The 26,133-nt window shown below is 42.6% G+C and overlaps 1 protein-coding gene across 2 annotated transcripts in view; it reads left to right on the top strand.

The window, feature by feature from the left end:
- clmna (calmin a) overlaps nucleotides 1-26,133 on the top strand; it is a 74,852-nt gene that overhangs the window by 23,424 nt on the left and 25,295 nt on the right. For both annotated transcript variants that reach the window (XR_013293498.1, XM_077560983.1), the window contains exons 9-10: nucleotides 95-2,038; nucleotides 17,658-17,836. Coding sequence is in view for 1 of the 2 variants with exons in the window: in XM_077560983.1 (XP_077417109.1) it covers nucleotides 95-2,038; nucleotides 17,658-17,836 (2,123 nt within the window). In the remaining variant the exon portion in view is untranslated. The remainder of the gene's footprint in view (nucleotides 1-94; nucleotides 2,039-17,657; nucleotides 17,837-26,133) is intronic.

Here is a 26,133-nt window from a genome sequence, read left to right as displayed (position 1 = left end):
AATATGTGCACGGATGTCTCTGTCTTCAGATTGTGTTGAAAAACTAATCTGATGATGAGTACTGTATTGACTTTTTAAATTATGTCTTCCTTAGCAAAGAGAGCCTCTACCACTCATCGAAAGGAGTATCTCTATGGAGCGCCTCAACTTCAGTAACCATGACACCCACCATTTAGGAAACAGTGTTCATAGCAGCAGTGTGAGAGAGAGATGCATCATGTTCCAGATGGACTGTGCACAACCCCCACCCAAAATCTTATTTTCTTTTGTGTCAGAGGACAGAGGGGGCAGTTCACCATCCATTCAACCAGCAATATCTCGCACATGGTTTAGTGAAGACTCCTTAGCTGATTCCACTTGCATGGAAGAAAACTTGTATAGCACGGACGATAATGCTAAAGAACCTTCAGAAGAAGTCTTAACTAATAACTCACTACAATTAACACATAGTCAGTCTCTGTTTGACCCTACGTTGCCTGAGTTGGTGAAAATGGACTCTGTCATGGACGATTCCGCTATCAGCTCTCCAGATTCTTGGGTGGAGAGCGATGATGCAGTAGTTCCGATGAAATGTTGTGAGAGTCAAAGTGACAGTTCATTGTGTGATTGTACAACACTTTGGGATATGTACTGTGCAACCCATGTGCCCATTACTTCAGTTGATGAAGGATCTGTCCCCATTACGTGTGAAGTGCCAGATGACCAGTCCATTACTGAGTCATGTATAGATGAGGGTATCTTTCCACTGAACTCTGTGGATGATACACAGGGGAATATCCTGGCAAAACAAATAGAAAAAAGGGAGTCTGATTACAAGGAAGTTGCAGAAAAGAAAACAGAAGACTTTTTTCCAAAACCGTTGAAAAAATTTGCAGTGGTAAATGCACACAAGAAGAAAGATGGCCAGGTTTGCCCGGTGGGTGAACCTCCAGTAAAAAGACTGTTATCATTTGGATCTGACTATCAAGAAAGTGATAATGCTACCCTATCTCATGCATATCCCCAAACTGAATCACAATACTGTTCTACCCAAGAATATTCAGAGTCATTCAGTGCAACAACATGCACTTATGAAGAACAGACATGTTTGACACAAGCTATTGACCCTGTGAGGGATTCACAGATAAATGAAAAAGACATTGATTATCAAACCGTCAAAGGAGTTGAAATGGAAAATGAATATAAAATAGATTGTCAGTACATGGGTGCAAATAATTTTATGAAAGATGAAGTATCCCTTATTGTTCACTGTGATACAGATAATTGTGTGTCCTGTAGAAAAGACTATCTAAAAGTGGAAAGTGATAAAACTACACAAGTCCGGTGTTTTACCAAAATTGAACCGAAACCATATTCTTACTCTTATGAGCAGGTTTTTGTAAAGCAAACTGCGGATCATGCAACAGATTCACAAGTTTATAAAGGACAATCTGATTGTCAGATAAGTTTCATTGGGGTGAATGTTGATACAGTGTTTCAATTGGAAGAAGAATGTTCATTACAGGAAAGAAGAAAGGAGGGGGTCACAGAAAAACAAAATGAAGCAATTGATGGGGGCAAAATATGTTGGCCAGATAATCAAGCAACGTTGAAGTCAGAAAACCCATATGGAGACCCAAAACTAACAGACCAGATTGCTAGTTATCCCGTGAATACAGAGGACATGTCTTCAGCTACTCAAGCAGCTGGACACCAAGATGACCCTCCACAGAAAACATTTGATTCAGATAACCTGCCGTCCCAAGGTCAAAATATTGACTTATTTTATGAGCCACTTGGTACATCCAGGGAAATTAATGATTTTTCCACAGACCTCAGCCAAGCTACTGAGTTTATCGAGCCAATGGATTTATTTTACCCATGCAAAGAGGAAGCCTTGTTTAAAGAGCCACTTGATAAGAAAATGCAGAGCCGGCCATCTGCCTTGTGTGTATCCGCCCTTGAGCCAGCTCCAGCTTACGAGGCCGTACCTGAGGATCAACCTCTTTATCGAATGGATGAAGACTTCGTTGTGAAGTTGTTAAATGAAAACAGCAAGGTATGTAAAAATCCCTACTATTTTAATATTAACATTGTCACATGATTAATTGAGCAATAAGAATAGAAAGATATGAATTCTCAGTTAATTGATAATGAAACCTCAAAATTGCAAATTTCCCTATTGTGGGACAAACAAAGGTTATGTTAATAAATGGTATCTATGTTGAACGCTATCTGTTGTAGGATATTAGTCAACGTATGATTTATTGGTATGTCAAAACATCCTCAAGGATTTATTTAAATTGAACTGTCAGTTGACAATAGTGGCAATGGACACTCTATGGATAGTGAGATAAAATGAAGAATTCAGGATTGTAAACTGTTGGAACGGAAACCTTTTTGTTACACAGAACATAAGACACAAGACGAAGAAGGTGAACTTGACTTGACAATAAGCAAAGTACACATTACGTTTGCGCATGCGTGAAAAAAAGCGTGGCTACCAAAATAGCCGTCATTTCAATGGCAACAATTAATGTGCTGAAAGTGTTTGCGTAACTGTACACCTTAAAGCTTGCTAGCATTGTTTAAACGGCTTTCAGCCTTAAGTGACAAAACGACAGGTGCGCTTTGGGCAAAAAAACACAATTGCAGAGCTCGAGAAGACGGAAGTGTACGCTTGTAAACCTCCATTTACTTTTACCAATTGCCAGACAGAAAAGAAAGGCAAAAACGGACGTAAAAGAGGCTAAAATTGAAAAACATTTATTTTGTCAATATCCTGAAACCAAGGGAACAGACGGAAGCATCTCGAAGCTCGCTAGCGGACGTACGTGTAACAAAACTAATGGAGTGACAGTGGTTTAAGAACCTGCTTCTAGCGCGAATTGACTATCTCAGTGAAGAAAGATCCTACCTGTCTCTTCCTTCGCGTTCCGGTGTCCCTCATCGGTCCGACTCTTTGTAAAGTGCACAAATTCTGCCAAATATTGTGTAATTAAATAAGCTTAACTGTGGTCAGTCAGTAGCATGCTCTGCATGCTTAAAATAGATTAAATAAAAAAACTTAAAACTTTCCTCTGTGAATCATCACCTTATTGTGGTGGAGAGGTTTGTGTGACACAGTGATCATAGGAGCTATGTTGTCTGGGCCTTTATCCCCCTAGCATGGCTCAAAAGACCCCTATGACGATAAACAAATAAACAAATTTGGATCGCGGTTTCCTTTGCCCAGACGCGGGTCACCGGGGCCTACCTCTGGAGCCAGGCTGGAGGTGGGGCTCGAAGGCGAGCGTCTGGTGGCCGGGCCTGTACCTATGGGGCCCGGCTGGGTTTAGCTCAAAAAGGCAACCTTCGCTTGGTCTTACCACCTGTGAGAGGGTCCAAAGGGGTCTGGTGCGCAGTGAGGTGGGCGGCAGCCAAAGGCGGGGACCTTGGCGGTCCGACCCCCGGCTACTGAAACTAGCTCTGGGGACATGGAATGTCATCTCTCTGGCAGGGAATGAGCCAGAGTTGGTGTGCAAGGCTGAGAAGTTCCAACTAGATATAGTCGGACTCGCCTCCACACACAGCTTGGGTTCGGGTACCAATCCTCTCAAGAGGGGTTGGACTCTCTTCCACTCTGGAGTTGCCTACGGTGAGAGGCGCACAGCAGGTGTGGGCATACTTATTGCCCCCCGGCTTGGTGCCTGTACCTTGGGGTTTACCCCGGTGAATGAGAGGGTAGCCTCCCTCCGCCTTCGGGTGGGGGACAGGTCCTGACTGTTGTTTGTGCTTATGCACCGAACAGCAGCTCAGAGTACCCACCCTTTCTGGAGTCCTTGGAGGGTGTGCTAGAGAGCGCTCCCCCTGGGGACTCCCTCGTTCTGCTGGGGGAATTCAACGCTCACGTGGGTAATGACAGTGAGACCTGGAGGGGTGTGATTGGGAGGAACAACCCCCCCGATCAGAACCTGAGTGGTGTTCTCTGGACTTCTGTGCTTGCCACAGACTGTCTATAACGAACACCATGTTCAAACAAAAAGGTGTCCATATGTGCACTTGGCACCAGGACACCCTAGGCTGCAGTTCGATGATCGACTTTGTAGTCGTGTTATCGGATTTGAAGAGAGCGGCGGAGCTGTCAAATGATCACCACCTGGTGGTGTGTTGGCTCAGATAGCGGGGGAAGATGCCGGTCTGACTTGGCACACTCAAACATATTGTGAGGGTCTGCTGGGAACGTCTGGCAGAATCCCCTGTCAGAAAGAGTTTCAACACCCACCTCCAGCAGAAGTTCTCCCTAGTTGCGGGGCAGGCGGGGGACATTGAGACCGAGTGGACCATGTTCCGCGCCTACATTGTTGAGGCGGCTGATCAGAACTGTGGCCGTAAGGTGGTCGGTTCCTGTCGTGGCGGCAATCCCTGAATAGAGGTAGCAAATCCAGGTCCAGAAAGTAAAAACACTGTCACAGTTTGGCTTTAACCCCAGGTGCTAGCTAGCTCGCTCCCTAGCTAGCTCCCATGGTGCTTATTTATCTTTTAGGGAGATAGCTATCTAGCTAGCATCAGCGCCTAAGTTGTTACTTTCTGCACCTGGAATTGCCACGTCTGTCCCCGTCAAGCTGAAGAAGGAGTCCTATCGGGCCCTTTTGGCCTGCGGGAATCCGGAGGCAGCTGACGGGTACCGGCTGGCCAAGCGGAATGCGGCTTTGGTGGTCCCCGAGACAAAAACTCGGCCTTTGGAGGTGTTCGGCGGGGCCATGGAAAATGACTTCCAGACGGTTTCGAGGAAATTTTGGTCCACCATCTGGCGTCTCAGGAGAGGAAGGCAGTGAACCATTAACAATGTGTATAGTTGAGATAGGGTGCTGCTGACCTCGACTCGGGACGTCAAGAGTCGGTGGGCAGAATACGTCAAAGACCTCTTCAATTCCACCGACACGTCTTCCTTTGAGGAAGCAGAGTCGGAGGCCACTGAGGTGGGCTCTCCTATCTCGAGGTTCGAGGTCACTGAGGTGGTTGGAAAGCTCTGTGGTGGCAGGGCCGCGGGGGTGGATGAGATCCGCCCGGAGTCCCTAAAGGCTCTGGTAAGGTCTATTCAGGGGTGCTGGAGAGGAGGGTCCGTCGGGAAGTTGAATCTCGGATTCAGGAGGAGCAGTGTGGTTTTTGTCCCGGCCATGGAACAGTGGACCAGCTCTACACCCTCTGCAAGATCCTTGAGGGCGCATGGGAGTTCGCTCAAACAGTCCACATGTGCTTTGTGAACATGGAGAAGGTGTTCGACCGTGTCCCTCAGGGATTCCTGTGGGGGGTACTTCAAGAGTACGGGGTACCGAGCCCTCCGGTGTCAGAGTTTGGTCCGCATTGCCGGCAGTAAGTCAAATTCGTTTCCAGTGAGGGTTGGAGCCGAGGTGTTGTGGGGGTCCGGTTTAGTGGCCTCAACATTGCTTTTTGTGGATGGTGTGATGCTGTTGGCTGATCTCCAACTCTTGGTTCGCAGCAGAGTGTGAATCGGTTGGGAAAAAAATCACGACCTCCAAATATGAGACCATGGTCCTCAGTCGGAAAAGGGTGACGTGCTCTCTCTGGGTTGAGGATGAGATTCTGCCCCAAGTGGAGGAATTCAAGTATCTTAGGGTCTTGTTCAGCGAGGGCGAGATGGAGCGGGAGATTGACAGGCGGATCGGTGCAGCGTCTGCTGTGATACAGACTATGTATCGGTCTGTTGTGGTGAAGAAGGAGCTGAGTTGAAATGCTCTCGATTTACCGGTCGATCTACGTTCCTGCCCTCACCTATGGTCACGAACTGTGGGTCAGAACCGAAAGGACAAGATCCCGTATAAAATCTGCCGAAATGACTTTCCTCCACAGGGTGTCCGTTGCTCTTCCTTACAGATAGGGTGAGATGCTCGGTCATCCGGGAGGGACTCAGAGTCAAGTCAATATTTAAGCTATTCAGCAAGCTATGCAGGAGCCTGATAATTATACTGATCATTGAATCAGGTGCGTTGGAGTAGAGAAACCTCAAAAACATACAGGACTCAGGCCCTTGAGGAACGTATCTTGACACATGTGCTTTATAATTATTATGATCATGTCAGGTTTGATAAGCTGACATTCATAAAAAAACACAACACAATGAAGGAGAAAAGATACCTTGTACCTTTTCACAAGCTAGCGAGGAGAACGGGCAGAGGTGTGCCTCAGTTACAACCTACTACCACTCTGAAGCACACTTTGCCAAGCCCTGTCTTTTTATTTCTTCAGGGCGATCCCTGGTTACATGGGTGTTCCAACTCTACAGGGGGGTGGGGGGAACAGCTTAGTTGGAACACAGTGTACTTGTTTGTCTATATGTATGTGCATGTAAGTGCTGAGTACAGGTGTGGTCAAGTTTGCAATAATTTCTTAACAGACAACAGGACGTCTTAGCGGACTGGCTCAATTCATTCCGCTGGGTTGAATGTGCTTGTAGTCATCATGAATCATCTCCTGTTAATCAGCTGTTAGACACGACTACCTTAATATGCTATGTAGGAGCAGAACAAAGCATTCTTTATTGCAAGCAGAAGCAATTCTTCATTGCAGCAAATAGTAAAGTGCTTATTCATGTGATAACTAATTGTACAATTTTTCCAACATTTTCCCCTGATTACCAAATGAATAGCACATTTAAACATCATATTGTCAAACTTAATTTTTTTGGGGATAAAAATCCACGTGTACTCATTTTGTTTCTTTCGCTTAAAACATTGGTGTCATCCAAATCCTCATATTGTTCTGTCAATTCGTAATAATTTTGATCATTTTGTTTTAAAAATACATATATCCAGCTATCAGACCTGTGTTGCAAATTATTATTATTGCTAATGAAAACATTATACAACATCCTTGAATTCTGAGTATCACCTCCACAATCATTTAAAACATACCGATACCATGTGTTTGTTAAATAAACAAATTAAATATTCCTATCATAAGGCATAACGGAATAATCATCAATACAATACAATCCAAAATGTTGTCGCACGTTCCTTTCAAGTCTTGATTTCCTCGTTAAGTTGCAGGTAGAAATCATCAGATTTTTTTGTTTTGATATATTTTTTTGTCTTTTCAAGGGAGAGGTTACCAGCACCTCACCTCTATATTTGTCAGTCACCAATATGTTTTCTTTTCTTGTACTTGATCCATCAAGTGTGTATGTAATATCCAGTGTTTGTGCTCCAGTGAGCATTGGCCAGTGTCTTCGCTTTAATGTGTGTGTATTGTCTATTGTTTCTGTACATGTTGTTCAGTGTTAGTAAATCAGCCAGCTGTCTCTCCTCCCCCTCAAGATGGCCCCAAAAACAAAAAGTAAAAGTAATAAAAGACAGCCCCGAATGAGTCCGATCTCATCTTACCCTCCTGTTCAATTCAGAAGACGGACTCGTCTCCTTGATTTGTCCCTTTCAACACTTCCTGCACAATTGACAGGCCCTGGACTTCACAGCGGTTTGGCAAACTTGTGGGGAGCGTGCTCCCATCCTCTTCACTGACTGACTTGGTCAGACTTTTCTCCACAGCTAGACAAGCTGCTTCTTTTCCCCTTCTCTGACCTTGATTCGGTCAGGCTTCGCTTCGCAACCGGACAAGCTATTAGTCAATGGTACCTGTTTTGTGCCGTGTGATAGGTGAATCCAGGAGGGTCGTTCAGCGATCTTCACAGCCTTCGGGGTCGTCAACAACACTTAGACCTCCCCACTTTGGGTTGGACCTTTGATCAAGACCCAGTCACAACCCTTGATGGGAGGTCGGCCTTCCTGCAGAAGCAGAGAGTCATCTGGCATTTGACTAAAGATTTTCACTTCCACATCTCCTCATATAGTCAGTTAAAACAATTTCTTTCAACTGCTTGGCTGAACAGGTTCTTACAATAGTCACATTAAATAGTCTACCACACAAAATTTCAAGCAGGCTAAGTTGCCCTGTTCCTTTTACAATTCTCATATACATTTTAACTGAATCCAAACTATCTGACATAATCGTCATATCTCGGTCATGTATTTATTTTTATTTTTCCTCTTAACAATATGACTTACAAAGTGACTTTCATTCGTTACTCCTAATAACTAATATGCCATATAGAGACATGATATATATGCACAATGCTTTTGCCATAATAACGTCCAGTTGTTTTGCTGGAACAATTTCAACTCATTTTTAAAATTTGAAAATCATCAATCAGTACTTGGTAATATTCACATTGTATTACTTTCATTGAAGTCAATAAAATCCATCGCTCTAACAAAATTATCAAATCACAAAAGAGTTTAAAACGTAAAAAATTAAAAACATCCAATTCCTGTTAGTTAAGTGTTGTTACAATGTTTACCAAATATCCCCCGTGTGGAGACATTCATGGCTCACAACTCAAAATTGTTATCCAATCCACTTAAACAAACTTTCATTACATATGATTCCTATATCATTTATAATAACTTCTTAATATTTGCAAAATGTTTTCGTTTCTCTAATTGGTTCACTACAGTGTTCCCTTGTTTATCATTGGGTTAACATCCGCTTTTTCTTAAAAAACAAAACATGGTTTTGCAAAAAGCAGTGTAGTAGTTCCAGAGCACTTTGGGGAATAATTTCTGAGGAGGTCCCCACCTGTATTCCCTCAATCAGTACCCGCCCCAGATTGCTGCTCAGCGCGCCAGCTCTTCTGCTGGTGTGAATGTAGCAGGCGGAGGTCTCCCACTTGTGCCAGCGGCCTCAGTGTTTTTTGTGGTAGGCATCATATTTACAGCTCGACACCTATTTAGACATATTTTTAAAAACATTTTGTTATGGGCTACTTGCCAGTTTGGAGGACAATTTTGTATTTCACCTTGACGTGTTGCCATGATCGCTTTTAACTGCTGGGAAGGCTCCTGTTGAGATGTAACAGTGAAGAATGAATATGTAGGTCAATGCAAAGTGCTTTACATAAAATTGATGATTAACACAATTAATGTGAAATACACATGTAACATGAAACAATTGTAACGTACGTATGTATTTAGTCTGTCAGCTATTTTTCTCCCATGCTATTTCCCTCGTCTTGTTGATGGCAACAGTATTGCCTTTTTTTGGTGTGATTTCTGTCTTATATGCCTCATACAGCTCCAACGATAATTTTTGTTCTGCTCTCGTTTTGCCGTCTTTTTGACTTGATTGATCGACATTTACACACAAAATAATGACAAAGTTGAACGCATCAAGGAGGACATCTCGAAGGTGACCAACAGGTTAGAAGAAGCGGAAGAGAGGATTGGGAAGACGGAGGAGAGAATGCTAAATGTAGAAGAGGCGGATGGAGCTGGTGCAGTTGATTGTGAAGCTAGTGGACAAGCCGATCCAGGAGAGAAAACATCTGAATTTACGGCGTGCCTGGAGAGTCTGAACGTGAATCCCCTACAATGAGTGTTTTTGTTGGGACACTTTCACGAGAGTGACCACAGCTGGACCAGGCAGAGGATTTTGCCATGGAACGAGCTCACAGCTCGGTCGCCCCTCCGCCTCCTAGCGGACCCTCTCCACGCTCTATCCTCGTGAAGCTTTTGAGCTTCAAAACCAAAGAAGCGATCCTTCGTAAAGCTTGACAGAGAGGCTTTACTCGGAAAGATAAGCACATATCTCTTGACGATTATCCTCGAACGTGAATCCCCTACAATGAGTGTTTTTGTTAGGACACTTTTACGAGAGTGACCACAGCTGGACCAGGCAGAGGAAAGCTTTTGAGCTTCAAAACCAAAGAAGCGATCCTTCGTAAAGCTTGACAGAGAGGCTTTACTCGGAAAGATAAGCACATATCTCTTGACGATTATCCTCCTCTCATCTTGAAAAAAAGAAGAGAATATGCAACCATCCGCAAAACTTTGAAAAACAATCAGATTCCATTTTAAACTCTCTTTCCCTCGAGATTAAAGGTGAAGTACGCTGACGGCGCAAAGACCTATGACACAGCCATGGAAGCGAGTGAAGACATGTCCAGAAGAGGCCTTCCTGTTACAGTCATCAAATCACCAGAGACCATCGTGGAGCAGCTGAAGCAACTGACCAGGAGCAGAATGACCAGAGGAACCCGCCCTACAATTAACTCAGGACAAGTCCTGGGTTATAAAGAGAAGCTGGGAGCTTTCAAGAGAGGAAAAATATGCTGCATCTTATGGAGGACATAGGTGTAGTAGACGTGTGGAGAGAGAATAACCCATCGAAACGGGTATATACCCATTACTCTCACCCGCATAATGTCTACTCTCGATTGGATTATATTTTTATGTTTAAAAATGATTTAGCACTGGTGAAAAGTTGTAATATAGGACCTTGTACAGTTTCGAACCATAAACCTTTCACCGTCAATGTCTACCTTACAAGCAAAACAATATGTACTGTTTGGAGAATGAACAACAGTATTCTAAATTACCCAAATATTAAAGATAAATTAATGGATTCAATTAAATAATTTGTCTTTTAATGACAATGATGAAGTCTTCCCCGGAACCTTGTGGGACACACTCAAAGCAGTTATGAGAGGTAAAATTATAAGCCTAGCTGCTTACCAGAAGAAAACTAATCAACACAAACTTGAATGTTTAGAGGAGAAACTGTTAAAACTTCAACAGGAACATTTTAAGACTTTGAAAAGTAAAGCAAAGTCTGAAATACAAAAATTGAAAAAGGAAATAGATGATATTAACACATTGGATGTACAGAAAAAAAAATCTTTACAAAACAACAATATTATGAGGCTGGTGGAATATCTTTGAAATTACTGTAGTTTCCTAGAAACTGAGGAAACAACAAGCAGAGAGAACAATACATAACATTATAGATTCCACAAATAATAAAATAGAAAATGAACAAGCGAAAATTAAGAAATGTTTCCAAAATTATTATAGAAACCTGTACTCCCAGACTCACTTCGATAACCAAACTCCTAAATCATGGAATGAAGCAATAATATCCATCATTTCAAAAGAATGAAAACAATAGATTGAAATGTAGTAATTGCTGGACAATTAGTGTTCTAAACATTGACTACAAGCAATTTACATCTATCATATCGAAGCCTTTAGAATCAGTTTTACCATTAATAATACACAAAGACCAGACAGGGTTTATAAAGTTCAGACAAACACAGGACAGTATTAGGAGAGTAATGAGTATAATGCAACATGTTGTTCAACAGAAACAAGAGACCTTGATTATTAGTGTCAATGCAGAGAATTATATTATTATTATATATATATATATATTATTATATTATTATATTAATTATATATTATAAAATATTTCTACGCTGCCCAGCTGAGACCTCTTGTGTGCATGTACGCACCCACTTACTCAGGGGGATGGAAAGACCACGAGCAGAAAGCGAATAAGAATATCCCATGGAAAGCTTTACTATTTGATATTAAATTACAGCAGGAAATTAACATTAAAGAAACATCTAAAATCTAATATGATGATTGTAGCCTTAGATGAAATTCTCAAAATGTGTTATTTGGAAAGGGTACATAAGGTATACATATGATAACATATTCAAATTGTGGATTTCAAAAGGTTTAACCGATTATAATTAATTTGTCCACAAGGGGACATTTCAACCATATGAAACTTTTTTTTGTTGCACTCACTCACACAAACATACAAAGCATGGATTCCCAGGCAGGGAAGCGAACCCACGCCAACCTGTATCGTAGGTAAGTGAGGTTACCACTCCACCACCTGAAGCCCCGTTTTGAAACTTTGAAACAAAAACATGGGTTGGGTTCTGAAGACTTCTTCAGATACTTGCAGATTAAAAACTACTTCAACCAGAATATTAAAATCCAAATGGACGGAGGATTTTTTTTACAAACATTAATGTCATGAATACTTTTTTTTTTCATTAATTCACCTAAAACCTATTAAAAATCCCATACAGTTCACCTACACCAAATACTTCAGAATCCAGCTAGAGTTGTGAGGTTGTCAGGAGACCCGAGGAAGAATCAAAGAAAATAAATGAAAGTGAAATCCAGCACTGACCAGACATCACCTACTGTACTACCCACCGCGTTACCAACCAGAATCTTTCACCAACCCCAAAAACATCTACATTCCAACAAATTAGGGAGACCTCAAGAGACCAAAGGAAAGACTGAGGAAAGGAAGGAAGGATAGATGAAGCAGAGTGAGATCCACAGACATCAGCCTCCACCGATTCAACGACCAGAGGAAGAAGCAGATTGTGTTTGAATTTCGATAGATGCTGGTGTGGTGAATCTGACATGCTTAAAACCTGGTCGCTCCTCTTAACTCACTGCACTAGTTTTGCACAATACACTTTGTTTATAGACATATAGGGCACATAACACACTTGGGGGGGGGGTAGTGTGGAGACACCGTCTTCGCCCTACAACTCCCCTCCAATTTTAATGCACCACACAACTGGGGGGGGGGGGGTGCATCGATTGGGGCAGACCGCAGGAAAAAAAAGAAGAAAAAAAATACCAAAGAGGGAAGCCGTCGACCCCGACCAGGACAGAGCAAGCACAACCCCCCAGGCCACGGCAACGCCAAGGCACAACCCCTGGGCCCCGCAGGGGCCACCGGCCAGAGAGCAAACCCGGGAGCGCCCCCCCCCGAGCAGACTATATCAAATGACACCTTACAGTCACCAACTCCTAAAGATTCACTTCCAATGGGCACTAGGGTTAATATTCGGAATCACTGCATGCCAGTGGGTTAACTTTATAGGTGCTGTCGCCCCTGGCTGAGCGTGGGCAGGTCTGCCCCTCTGTTGGCTGCTGGGTGGCGGCTACGTCTTGGCCGTTCCCTGGGTCTCTTGGGGGGTTCGGGGCGGATAGGCCTCTGGGGTGCTCCGTGGATCCCTCTCCCCTCCCCCTTGCCGCCTCTTCCTCCTCGCCTCTCCTTGCCCGTCCTCCGCCTCCCTGTCCCTTCTCCCTCGTCACGCTTCCTCCTCCTCTCTCTGCTGCCCTGTCGCCGCCCCTTGCCCTTCTTGTCGTCTCCTCCCCCCTCCTCCACCCGTCCTCTGCCTCCCTATCCCTTCTTCCTCGTCACCCTTCCTCCTCCCCCCTCTCTCTGCTGCCCTTACCCATCTTGTCCTCTCCTCTCCCCATCCCGTCCCCCTCCCCTGTCCGCCTTCCTCCCCCTCCCCTGGGCCGGGGGCTCCATCCATGGCCCGGTCACGGGCGGGTGGGACTGTTGTGCCTGCCCCGCTCCGGTGAGCCTCCTGGCACCTCGAGCGGGCCCCAGTATCCGGGGGGGCGAGCCCTATCGCCCCACCTGGCTGTTCCGATCTTCCTGCCGGGGTCCCGGTGGGGGGTTGGGTGGGGTGGTTTGGTGTGCGGTGGGCGGGTGCGCCTTCTGTCGCTCCTCTTAACTCACGGCACTGGTTTTGCACAATACACTTTGTTAACAGACACATAGGGCACATAACACACACTTTGGGGGCGTGGGGTAGGGTTTTGACACCGTCTTCGCCCTACAACTCCCCTCCAATTTTAATGCACCCCACAACTGGAGGGGGCGGGTGTGTCGGGGTGGGAAGCCATCGGTTGGGGCAGACCGCAGTATTAAGCAGTGCTGCTGTCAAGTTGACAATGGACCTCATTAGTGGTAACTGGTCTTACAGCTGTTTTTTTTTTTTATAAGTGCAATTTATTTTTCCAGCCTCTTATTGCTACCTGTCTGAACTTTTGGGAGATTTGTTGGCACCATGACATTTATAATCAACATATTTTTCCCTTAAAATTATACATTTTCTCAGTTTAATTAAACTTTTGACCTTTCATCTATGTTGTATTCTGAACAAGATATAGAAATTTGTCACTTCCACATAATTGCATTCGATTTTTATTCACAATTTGTATAGTGTCCCAACTTTTTGGGAATTGGGCTGGTAAATTCTGCTAGCGGCAAGTAAGAAAGCACTAACAAGAAAATGGCTCAAACCTGAAAGATCAACTATAGATGACTGGGTCGATGTAGTTGGGGACAATTTTGTTATGGAGAAGATTTCCTTCTCAATAAAGCTACAGCCAAATGTGTTTTACTCAACTTGGTCTAAATGGAGTTTGTTAAGCCTGTACGAGTATGTTAAGCCTGTATGAGGTGACTTTGTTAAATGTCCACTCTTGCACTCTTTTTTTTTTTTTGGCGTAGCAAATTTAATGGTGAAATAGGTTCCTGGCTCCTCGGTTTTTTGGTTCAATGTTCTTATTGTTTATGGAAAATGGAAAAGCAAGAGAATGTTGTACATTTTTTAATAATTGTGAGTTGTGTGAATGTGATTTTAACTCTTTGACCGCCAAAAACGTTTAATAACGTTTAGTAAAATCCAAATGAGTGCCGCCAAAAACGTTAAAAGACGTTAACTCTTTGACTGCCAGACGTTTTCAGAAACGGGATGTCGCCAGTGCCAGCCGATTTTAGCATTTTGACTGATCTTTCAAGGTCCACAGAAAATGTTGTGTTTGGACTATGGAAACACACATACTACCAAATGAAAGATTGAACTCTCATATTTCATCAGAAAAAAAAAATCAACAATAGAAAATGGTTAGTTTCACCGAAATGCTCTGTTTTGAAACAAAAAGCGGAGAAAAAGAGCTTTTTGTGAAACAATGTTATTTCATGCACTCTAGTGAATTCTACACTTCTTTTTGTCCATGAATGATGCCACAAACACCTAAATAGTGCTTTACTTCTGTAATACACCACCACCAACAATGAAAAAGTGTTTTTGGATTGCAAAATACGTTTATTTCCATTCAACAATGTAACAATTTGACAAAACAATTTCACAAACTATTTACAAATGTGTGCAACTGTGGTACTATTTACAATTATGTGGATGTTTCAAATACAGTTTTTCTTTTTGTAACACTGCCCTGCGTGCAAGGAGAGGGAGCAGGATTTGCACAACAGATACGTTTCACTTCGATTGTCCGTTTCGCGTGCAGACGTTACACTTTCTTGACGGCCTTTTTTTCCGGGGAATAGCAAGTAGCAGACAGTACCCACTCCTCCGATGAATATACATGGGACTCGGGGTACTCTTCGTCGTCCGATTGAACGTCCGCCTGAGCGTGCTCGGTTGTGCTCCGCGTTTTCCGGTGTTAGCATCGCTAGCCCGTGAACCTTTATGACGTCGTCATAGCCGCCGCGTCAGCGCTTCCAACTTCGGCGTCAACCTCGGAGTCACCATCATCATCATCGATGATGATCATCGTTGTCATCAATGTGCTCTTTAGCGTTGGTCGATACCTTTCGTCTTTGAAAAAAATTCCCAAGTGTGAGCTGCTTGCAACCGCCATTGTTCGCTTCCTTAACCATCTAGCTCCGCCTCATGTCTTCTACTGCCGCGTCAACGCTTCCAACCTCGGAGTCATCATCATCATCATCGATGATGATCATCGTCGTCATCAATGTGCTCTTTAGCGTTGGTCGATGCTTTTCGTCTTTGAAAAAAAATGCTCGAGCGTGAGCTGCTTGCAAACCGGTCGCCATGTTCTCTTCCCTTCCCCAGCCATTGTCCCCTCTAGCGCCGCCTCACGTCTTCTACTGACGCCTACCCAATCTTGTCAAAAGAGAGTCATCGCTGCCCTCTAGGGGCCAAAAATAGTCATTAGGCTCACTAGACCTGCTTGAAACTTTCACCACAGCTGGGCAAGGCTTTACTCCACCCGTTTCAAAACAAAACAAAAAAAATGGGTGGACGTCTTTTAACGTCTTTGGTGCTTCTCTGTAGGTTTTTGCAGAACGTCATTTAACGTCTTTGGCAGTAAAAGAGTTAACTATGTATATATATATTTTTTGGGGGGGAAACGGGTGGAGGAAAGCCTTGGCTATCTGTGCTGAAAGTATCAAGCAGATCGAGTTAGTATAATGACTATTTATGGGCACTAGATGGCAGCGATGACTCTTTGGACAAGATCGGGTAGGAGTCAGTAGAAGACGTGAGGCGGAGCTAGAGTGTTGAGGGGAGAATGGCTGAGGAAGCGAAAATGGCGACCGGATGCAAGCAGCTCACGCTTGAGCATTTTTTCAAAGATGAAAAGCATCGACCAATGCTAAAGAGCACATTGATGATGGTGACTCCGAGGTTGACGCCGAAGTTGGAAGCGTTGACGCGGCGGCTTTGATCACGTCATAAAGCCTCACCGGCTAGTGATGCTAACGCCGGAAAACGTGGTGCACAACTGAGCACTTCTGCACAGGCGGACGTTCAATCGGACAATGAAGAGTACCCCGAGTCCAATGCATATTCATCGGAGGAGTGAGTACAGTCTGATCACGGAGAAGACACTGGTTCTGGACTACGATGCCACCATGAATGGAGTGGATAAGATGGATCAGAACATCTCTTACCACTCGGTGTAGGAACTGAAGGACATGAGGAAGCCAGGCGTAACACCAGGTCAACGTATCATGATCCTGAGAGTAGACTTGATGACAACATGGCCAAACACACACTGCAGTATATACCTGCTACTCCCCGGAAAAAAAGGCCGGCAAGAAAGTGTAGTGTCTGCACGCGAAGGGGCAATCGCAGTGAAACTAATCTGTTGCAAATCCTGCTGCAAATCCTGCTGCGTCCCCTTGCACGCAGGGGAGTGTTACTCAATATACCACACGAAAAGAAAAACGTGTGTAGTTGAAACATCAACACAATTGTAAATAGTACCACAGTTGCACACATAAATAATAATACAATACTATGTAAATAGTTTGCCAAATTGTTTTGTCAAATTGTTACACTGTTGAATGTAAATAAACGTATTTTGCTATCAAAAAACACTTTTTCATTGTTGGTGGTAGTGTTTTACAGAAGTAAAGCACTGTTTAGTTGTTTGTGGCATCATTTATGGGGGAAAAAAAAGGTGTCAAATTCACTAGAGTGCATGAAATAATATCGTTTCACAAAAAGCTTGATTTCTCCGTATCTTGGTCCAAAACAGAGCATTTGGGTGAAACTAACCTATTTTCTATTGTTGATTACTTAAAAACCGAATAGGGTAGAAACAAACTTTTTTTTTCCGATGAAAGATGAGAGTTCAATCTTTCATTTGGTAGTATCTGTGTTTCCATGGTCCAAACACAAAACTTTCTGTGGACCTTGAAAGATCAGTCAAAATGCTTAAATCACGTGTTCTCTTTTCTGAAAATGCTTGGCAGTCAAAGAGTTAAATAAAAAGTAAATTTGAAAAAAACCAAAAACTTGACAAATATAGAGCTTCAAAATCCGATTTGATGAACAAATTTGAGTTTGCATGCAGTGTGAATAAGGCCCAGGTATGTCTCTTCCTCCATTCTTTGTGCTTGCCCTTTTGAACATAGGCAGGCCATTGATTGGATGAGCTGCACCTTGGCCTGAGTTCTTCAAAACAAATACACTGACTAGCACTCTAACGTAAATGCTATGGGAGATTTTTTTCCCTTTGAATACAGTGACACATATAGGGACATCTGTTTAATCACCGGTATCCCAATAACTTTGTTTCAGATATTTTACAAATTTTGTATTAAACACAGACTCACTTTCACTACACATTCGGTAAGACTGAGCCTAGAATATTTAAGAATGCACAGTTTGTCACTCCATTTTTTATTATTCTATCTGCTCAGATGTTAAACAATCCCTCTTTTTGTCTTGCTCTTATTAGGTGATGACTCTGATCGAACAAAAGACTTACAGCACATCTGAATGCAAAGAACAGTGCATGTTGCCTGGGGGGCAAATCAGAGGATTCACAGGAAGCGTTTTTCCAGCTGATTGCAGTGATCAAAGTGAGGCTCACCAAGACACGCAATACTCTTCCAGGGAATACACCAAATCCATGAGGTAAACGTTTTATTCTTAGATTACTGGTAGATTTAGAAGGTAATTTCACCCAGGAGTAATCCCGTGTTTTGGCAATAGACAATTTCTGACTCTCTCACTTTGCTGTTATTTCCTTAAATGTACTGAATAAGTGCACTATGTAAGCCAGGGATAAATGAAGCTTGACTTTGTGAGAACTGAGAGCGGTTGCCATAAAGAGAGGGAATGTGGAGTATAAACTGGTACAGTTTAATACATTAGTAGTTACTCTATGTATTCATCATGTTTAAGTTTCTTCATATTTCTCGTATACATTTCATTTGAATATAGTTATATGAATCTACATCATTTTCTGCAATAGCCATCCACTCTTTCTGCAATTGTTGCAGGGAAATTATTTCAGTTGCAGTACATTTACACATTTCACAATTCACAAGAAAACTAATATTGATAATTATACAATATTGTTGAATTTCATGTAGTATTCTTTTTAAATACTGACAGAATATTATTAAAATAATAAAATATTACAACCAGTTCAGGGTGTACCCCGCCTACTGCCCGAAGCCAGCTGGGATAGGCTTCAGCGCCTCCCCTGCGACCCTTGTGAGGACAAGCGGTTAAGAAAATGGGTGGATAATAAAATATTATTCATATTAAGAACCCACAATAGATAGCCTTTTTATGACTGACAGAAGTTTACAGCTGAAAGAACTTTATTCATGTTGAGACAGACAGTACAGTATTGTTATTTACTCATGTTACCACGAGTGGTCGCCAAGGTGGTTGCCAAATCTAAAGAATATAATGTGGCAGTGTTTGTGTGGCAGTGTTCCTACCACCCTATTAAAGTTGCTTAGTGCCAATAAACGTTATACACAGTATTCACATGACGTCACCGACCCCCACCTATCGACCCAGAAGGCCTTTGTTGTGGCAAACGGCCAGCAATACAACGCAAGCAAATTCTGAGGAACGCTCGTGTTGCTTACTACATGTTACTGTGATTCATTCATTTTCTTCATTCATTCTGGATTTTCACAAACCGCTTCACAATGGTGCACACATGTGCCGTTCACGGGTGCAAAATTGGGCGAACAAAGATGTGAATTGAAACTTTTAGATAGTAATTAAATGCCGTCATTTGCTCCACGCTGTGTGTCGATCCATTGAATGTTGAATGGGAACGACAAAGAAATGTCCGTAATTACAAAGATACATTAAAAAGATTTCCAACCGACAAAGTCTACCAAAGTGTGTTCTGACAATTTTGATTAAGATGTCATTGTAAGATGGTAAAAATGCTTTACCATAATGCCATTGTGATATTTGTGAGCCGCTAGCCGTGGCTAACTCTGCCTAAAAATTTGTGGTCAAGATGTTCGATTTTGAAATCTCTCCAAATACCCTCCATAAGGTCTCTTATTTTCCTTTCCCAGCAGCCCAAAAGTTTAAATTGTTGTTAAAGTGTATGAAAATAAGTGATGAATCAACAATGTTGTTGTTGTTGTTTTTGTTGTAACATGCTAGCACAGATAGCGTAGCTAGCGCGGTCAGGGAATTAGCTACTTTGTTTAAAAATAACCTGAGATTATTCACCTCTAATTCACAATTGATAAATGCACATAGCAAGCAATAAAAGACGAAAGTACAAGAATGTCCGTGTTTTGAAAGACATCCTACCTTAGAGCATACGTTGCCATGTATTCCCATGACGGTCCAGGCAGTATCGGCAAATGTTTGTAATCCAATCGGTTCCACTAACCAATTGTTTCAACGTGTACTGCTGCAAAGAGAGTTGAGCTAAATCTTCAGCATACGTCTTGCTTACATAAGTAACGTTAGAGGAAGCTGGGGGTGACATTCATCAATAACAAAACATTAAAGTAAACACAATAGAAGCAAAGCCTTTTTCCACCATCTCACCCTGTCAACGTCATCTATGAAAGGAAGCAAGCATCATAATATGCTTCCTGGCTTGTTTTGTCACGTTCTATTGTCACATAGTGCCTGAAAACACTGACCATTCATCACCAAATCATCCATATTGCTGCTATGTGAAAAACATTTCTGTCTTTTTTAATTTAAATTTAAATTTTTATGTTTTGGGGATGAAACTGTACGCGGACATCCCATGTGTGCTATGTGAAAAACACATAGCATTTTTCTTCTTATTTTTTTTTTTATGTTTTGGGGATGAAACTGTACTCACACATCCCAAAAACGTAACATTGTAAGAAAAAAATTACAAAAATGGACATAAGTGTAATTCACATAACAGCGACGATATGCACATTTCTACTGTTGTCAATCCCAGTCTGTGAAAATATAAAAGTAATCGGAACATTATTTGGAATTTTATTGACATAATGTAAGCTCCCATGAAGAAAAAAACATTATCTCCACACAATGGAAAAGATTGTGCTGTTTGTTGTTTTTTACTTTTACAGCTTGGCGTGGACAAGAGTAGGAACATGCGTATGAATTTTGGTGGTGATTGGTCTCTGTTTTTAGACATTTAACAAAGCAACAGTTTTGTTAGACTCCAGGCAGCCAGCTAGCTCCCCTGGCTAATAGGGATGAGCGAGTACAGCACTAACTGAATCTGTATTCAGAGTGGGCGTGACATAAACCAGAAATGGGCGTGGCTTAACTGGAGGTAGGCATGGCTTAACCAAAATGGGTGAGGCTTACATCAATACAGTACTGTATTTTTTTAGTATGAAATTGAATAAAAAGGTTAGGGTTAGGTTTTGTTTGAAATTGATATGGATTGTAGCAACTCCAAGCTTCCTTGTCGCTTCCGAAAGAGAGATGGTGGGTCCTGTACTTGCTTTTTTTTTTTTTTTTTTTCCCTGGAGAGCTCAGTATTGTTCATTCTGTAATTTTACCGATTTGACATGTCATCATCATTGCTCTCCTTTTTTTCTATATACATTTTTTTTTGTATGTGGGTGAATATGTGTATGTGCGTGCGTGCGTGCGTGAATTCGTTAGTTCACCTAAAACCTATAAAAAAATAAAAAAATCCCATACCATTTCCCTAAACCAAACACTTCCAGCCAGAGTCGTGAGGCCGAAACCCGAGAAAGGACCAAAGAAAAGAAAGGAAAGTGAAATCCAGCACCGACCAGACACCACCCCCCAGGCCACCAACCAGAGTCCTTCACCAACCCCAGAGACATCTAAATTTCTACAAATCAGGGAGACCTCAAGAGACCAAAGGAGAGACTGAGGAAAGGTAGGAAGGACAGACGAAGCGGAGTGAGATCCACAGACACCAGCCTCCACCGATTCAATGACCTGAGGAAGATTGTGTCTGAGTTTCGATAGATGCTGGTGTGGTGGATCTGGCGTGCATGAAAATCTCCACCAAAGAGGGGAGCCGTCGACCCCTGCTAGAACAGAGCAAGCGCAACACCTCAGGGCCCCCCAGGCCGCGGCAGCGCCAAAGGACAACCCCCAGGCCCCGCAGAGCCCACCGGCCGGAGAGCAAACCCAGGAGCAGGAGCGCCCCCCACCCCAACGCGGCCCGCGTCTCCAACCCAACGCAGCAGGACGGGGCACTGCAGGCCCGCCAGGAACCCCACCGGCCCACAGCGCTCGCTCCACCCACGACCCGCCCGCCCCCATCCACCCCCGCCATCCACCCCAACCCAGCCCCAGCCGCCCCCAAACCCCCAGACACCCTCCCACCCCCAGCATCCCCCCCCCCGCCACCACCACCCAAACAAGCCTCCCCTCCCCCTGACCCCACCCCCACCAACCGGCAGCCCCCCCAGCCCCCGGGGATCCCCCGCACCCAGGCACCGCCTGTGTGTGACCCCACACAGTGTATATACAAGTGTGTGTGTGCGGTGCATTAAAATTGGGAGCAGGTGAACCGGAGCAGAGGGAAATGATATCGGCATGCTCCGATCCACCCGCCTCCCAGGCATGTCAGTGAGTGTATGTGGTGCACCCCGGCGGCCCACAGGCCCCGAACCGCGTCACCGGACACCAGGGAGAACCCCGCAACGCAGCACCCCCCAAGAGACCCAGGGAACGGCTAAGACGCAGCCACCACCCAGCAGCCAACAGAGGGGCAGACCCGCCCACGCCCAGCCAGGGGGGGACAGCACCTATAGAATTAACCCCCTGGCATGCAGTGAATCCGAATATTAACCCTTAGTGCCCATTGGAGGTGAATCTGCTCGATCCTGTTGGCAGCAACTGGTTTCCTGACTATAAAAACACAACCAATAGTTACAAATTGCCAAATACAGAAACATCAATGTAAGTTATCACGATGTGGTGGCTCTCGCTAACAGGCAGAATTAAGGAACCAGAATTAGGTTAAAATATTCTATATACGTAGACCATGTTTCGATAAATTTTGATATTTGGTTTTTATTTGAGGCAGATATTTTTTCCATTAAAATGTGATTTATGAGGAGGTTAGACCAATGGTCGATATTCAGAGTTTGTTTATTTTTCCAGTTAACAAGGATTGTTTTTTTTGCGATAGTAAGGGCTACAAGTGTAGATTGAAATTGTTTATGTGATAAGTCAGTTGTTGTTAGGTCGCCTAGCAAACACAAGTTTGGAGATAAAGGTATCCTACAGTCCAAGATAGCGGAAAGTTTTTCTAAGATTTTAGTCCAGAAATACATAACCGGAGTACATAACCATAAAGCATGAAAATAAGTGTCTGTAGTGTTTTGTAAACACTGGAGACAAGTGTTTGACAATGTCGGAGTCTGAGAGTCCCATTTTCTTCATCATATATTGAGTAATGTATGTTCTATGAATAATTTTATATTGGATAAGTTGTAAATTTGTGTGTTTTGTCATTTTAAATGCGTTTTCACAAACTTGAATCCAAAAGTCAGATTCCGGAGCTATAGACAAGTCTGTCTCCCATTTTGAGATGGGTAAAGACATTTTATCAGTATATGAAAGTAACATATATTTTTGAAAGTTTTTTTGTTGTTGTCGGAGAAAGCTTGGTAATATCTTTAGCTAAAACAGGCGGTTGGAGCGTACCCCGAAGTGTTGGAATTTGTTTCTTTATCATATTTTTGACTTGTCGATAATGTAAAAAATTTCCGTTTTTTATTTTATATTTTTGGAGCAAGGATGTATATGATATAAAGTTGAAAGTCGGGGTTATGCCATAGGGGAGAGAGCCCACAGGGCTCCACTTGGGCTTTTGTAATTTCTAGTGCCTTCCACCAGGCAGTCAGGGTGGCGGAAATCATTGGGTTTTTAAAAATGTCGCTAAATCGATGTTGTAATAAAGAGTAAATCTAGAAGTCTGAGGTTATTATAATCCTTCTGTTCTAGATCCAGCCAACAGTTAGTATCTCTGTTGGGTTGTGCACATAGAATGATATATTGTAGCTGGTTAGCTATATAGTAGTACATAAAGTTTGGTGCCTCTAGACCACCTTTGGATTTTCTTTTCTGAAGAGTAGATAGACTAATCTTTGCTTTTTTTTTATTCCAGTAAAATTTTGTAATGGCTGAGTCCAACAACTGGAACCAGTTAGCCGTAGGTTTAAATGGAATCATTGAGAAAAAATAGTTTATTTTGGGTGAAACTTTCATTTTAATGGTGGCTATTCGTCCTATTAGAGAAATAGGAAGATTATTCCAGCGTTCCAAGTCACTATAAATGTTATCCAGAAGTGGAGTTCAGTTTAAATGAATTAAATCAGTTAATTTAGGTGAGATTTTTATGCCTGAGTATTTTAAATTACCTAAAGGAAATGAGTAGTGTGGGTCCTGGCTTGCAGGGTTCCATGAATTTTCTGTAATAGGTAGAAGTGTTGATTTTGTCCAGTTAATAGAATAATCTGATAACTGTGAGAATTTAGTTTGTGCAAGTGGCTCAATAAATATTGCAAATAATAAAGGGGACAGTGGGCATCCCTGTCTTGTGCCTCTCTGTAGAGTAAAACTCTGAGATATAATCCCATTAGTAGTAACTGTAGCTTTAGGAGAATCATATAATACTGACACCCAGTGGATAAATGATTTCCCAAAGCCAAATTTATTTAAAACAGCAAAGAGGAAGGACCAGTTAACTTTGTTGAAAGCTTTTTCTGCATCCAATGATACAATAACTGCCTTTTTATCATGCCGCTGTGACATGCTAATAAGGTTAAAGAGCCTCCTAATATTATTAGTAGAGTGACGATTTTTAATAAAGCCTGTTTGGTCGCTATGAATGATTGTCGAGATTACTGTTTCTTGTCTAGATGTGAAAGCCTTAGTGATAATTTTAATATCAGTGTTAATTAGTGAAATCGGACGGTAACTTGATGGAAGGGTGGGGTCTTTTTCTGGCTTTAATAAAAGTTTAATTGCTGCTGTATTCATGTGTGGGCGTATGTAACCATTAGTTTTGATTTATGTTACTACTCTTAAGAATAGTGGAGCAAGCATTAACCAGAAGTGCTTAAAAAATATAGCCTGATAACCATCCGGGCCAGGTGCTTTGCCATTAGGCATACTATCTAGAGCACTGTACAACTCGTTAGTGAGTGGCGCATCTAACATATCTTTATATTCAGTAGTTAACTGAGGTATATTTAAGCTACTGAGGAATGCTTCAATATGCTCAGGGTTAGGCTTGTTAGTTTCTGAGTATAGGTTACGATAATAGTTGTAATTTTTTTTATTAATTTCTTCTGGTGATTGTGTGCATTCATCAGTTTTTCCTTTAATAGCCATTATAAGAGATTTTTCCCGATTGCGTTGAAGTTGGTTTGCAAGAAATTTACCTGATTTGTTATTATATTCAAAGTTGTTGTATCTCAATTGTTTTATTATAAACTCTGTCTTTTTAGTTAGCATATCGTCTAACTGTATTTTTGTATTTTGTAAGTCAGTCCATATTTGGTTATTTGGGTTTATTGCGTACTCATCCGTCAGTTGTTTAATTTTATCTTCCAAGTCTTTTTCAAATTTTTGATCCTGTTTCTTTTTATAAGATGAATATGATATAATTTTACCTCTAATTACTGCTTTCCCAGCTTCCCAGAGAAGAGATGGCGATAGGTCTGGAGAGTCATTTATTTCCAAAAAGTCTGCCCACTCTTTTCTTATAATTTTGTCAAACTCTGCGTCGTTTAGCAGTGAGATGTTAAAACGCCATGTTGGTGGTGGTTTAAAGGTATAATCAACTTGTAGGGAAAGGGAGACTGGTGCATGGTCGCTAATAATAATAGGATGTATTTTTGTAACAGTTTTATCAGCAATAGAGTTATTTGTAAGAAAATAATCAATTCGGCAGCACGGTGGCTGACTGGTTAGCACGTCCGCCTCCCAGTGCAGAGGACGTGAGATCAAGTCCGGGCTTCGGCCTTCCTGGGTGGAGTTTGCATGTTCTCCCCGTGCTTGCGTGGGTTTTCACCGGGTACTCCGGTTTCCTCCCACATTCCAAAGACATGCATGGCAGGTTAATTGAACACTCCAAATTGTCCATAGGTGTGATTGTGAGTATGGTTGTTCGTTTCTGTGTGCCCTGCAATTGACTGGCAACCAGTTCAGGGTGTACCCCGCCTACTGCCCGAAGCTAGCTGGGATAGGCTCCAGCACCCCCGCGACCCTTGTGAGGAAAAAGCGGTCAAGAAAATGGATGGCTGGATGGAAAATAATCAATTCTTGAAAAAGACCGGTGCACAGCAGAAAAGAAGGTAAATTCTTATTTGGGTTTTTAAGTCTCCAGCTGTCGACAAGGCCAAAATCATCCATATATTCCCCTATTACTTTAGCAGATTGTAATCGCCTACATGTTGTATTATTAGAACGGTCTATTAATGGATTTAAGTATAGTTTGCTAAATGAAACAGCTGAGAGAAAAATTCATGGAAAAAGGCCGGATCATCATTATTAGGGGCATATAAATTACCAAATGTATATATTTTATTAAATATAGTCACCTGAATAATAATGTATCGGCCATCTGGGTCCTGTACTTGCTGACGCGCTGTGTCGCAATGTCGGCTTGTCAAAAGAGGCACGAGTCTTGAATGCTCTTTGTTTAGTTGAATCAGCCTTTCACGATCACACACAACTTGAATGGTGGAGCAATGCTATGCGGATCAACATTTCATGTGCCATGCGGATCAACATTTCATGTGCCATGCGGATCAACATTTCATGTGCCATGCGGATCAACATTTCATGTGCGATGCGTTTGTGTCATCATGCGGTCAACAAAAAATACGGCTACACAGCTCGACTCAATCACACGTACTACCGGGAAGCGCGTCTATTTGAAGCTCCCGGCATATATCACCTGTCATGTGACCCCAACACCCACGCATCAC

Source organism: Vanacampus margaritifer, chromosome 1 (genome assembly GCF_051991255.1).
Source record: "Vanacampus margaritifer isolate UIUO_Vmar chromosome 1, RoL_Vmar_1.0, whole genome shotgun sequence".
Taxonomy (NCBI): Eukaryota; Metazoa; Chordata; class Actinopteri; order Syngnathiformes; family Syngnathidae; genus Vanacampus; species Vanacampus margaritifer.
The sequence above is the reverse complement of the archived record's forward strand: the minus strand, read 5'-3'. Positions and strand labels throughout refer to the sequence as shown.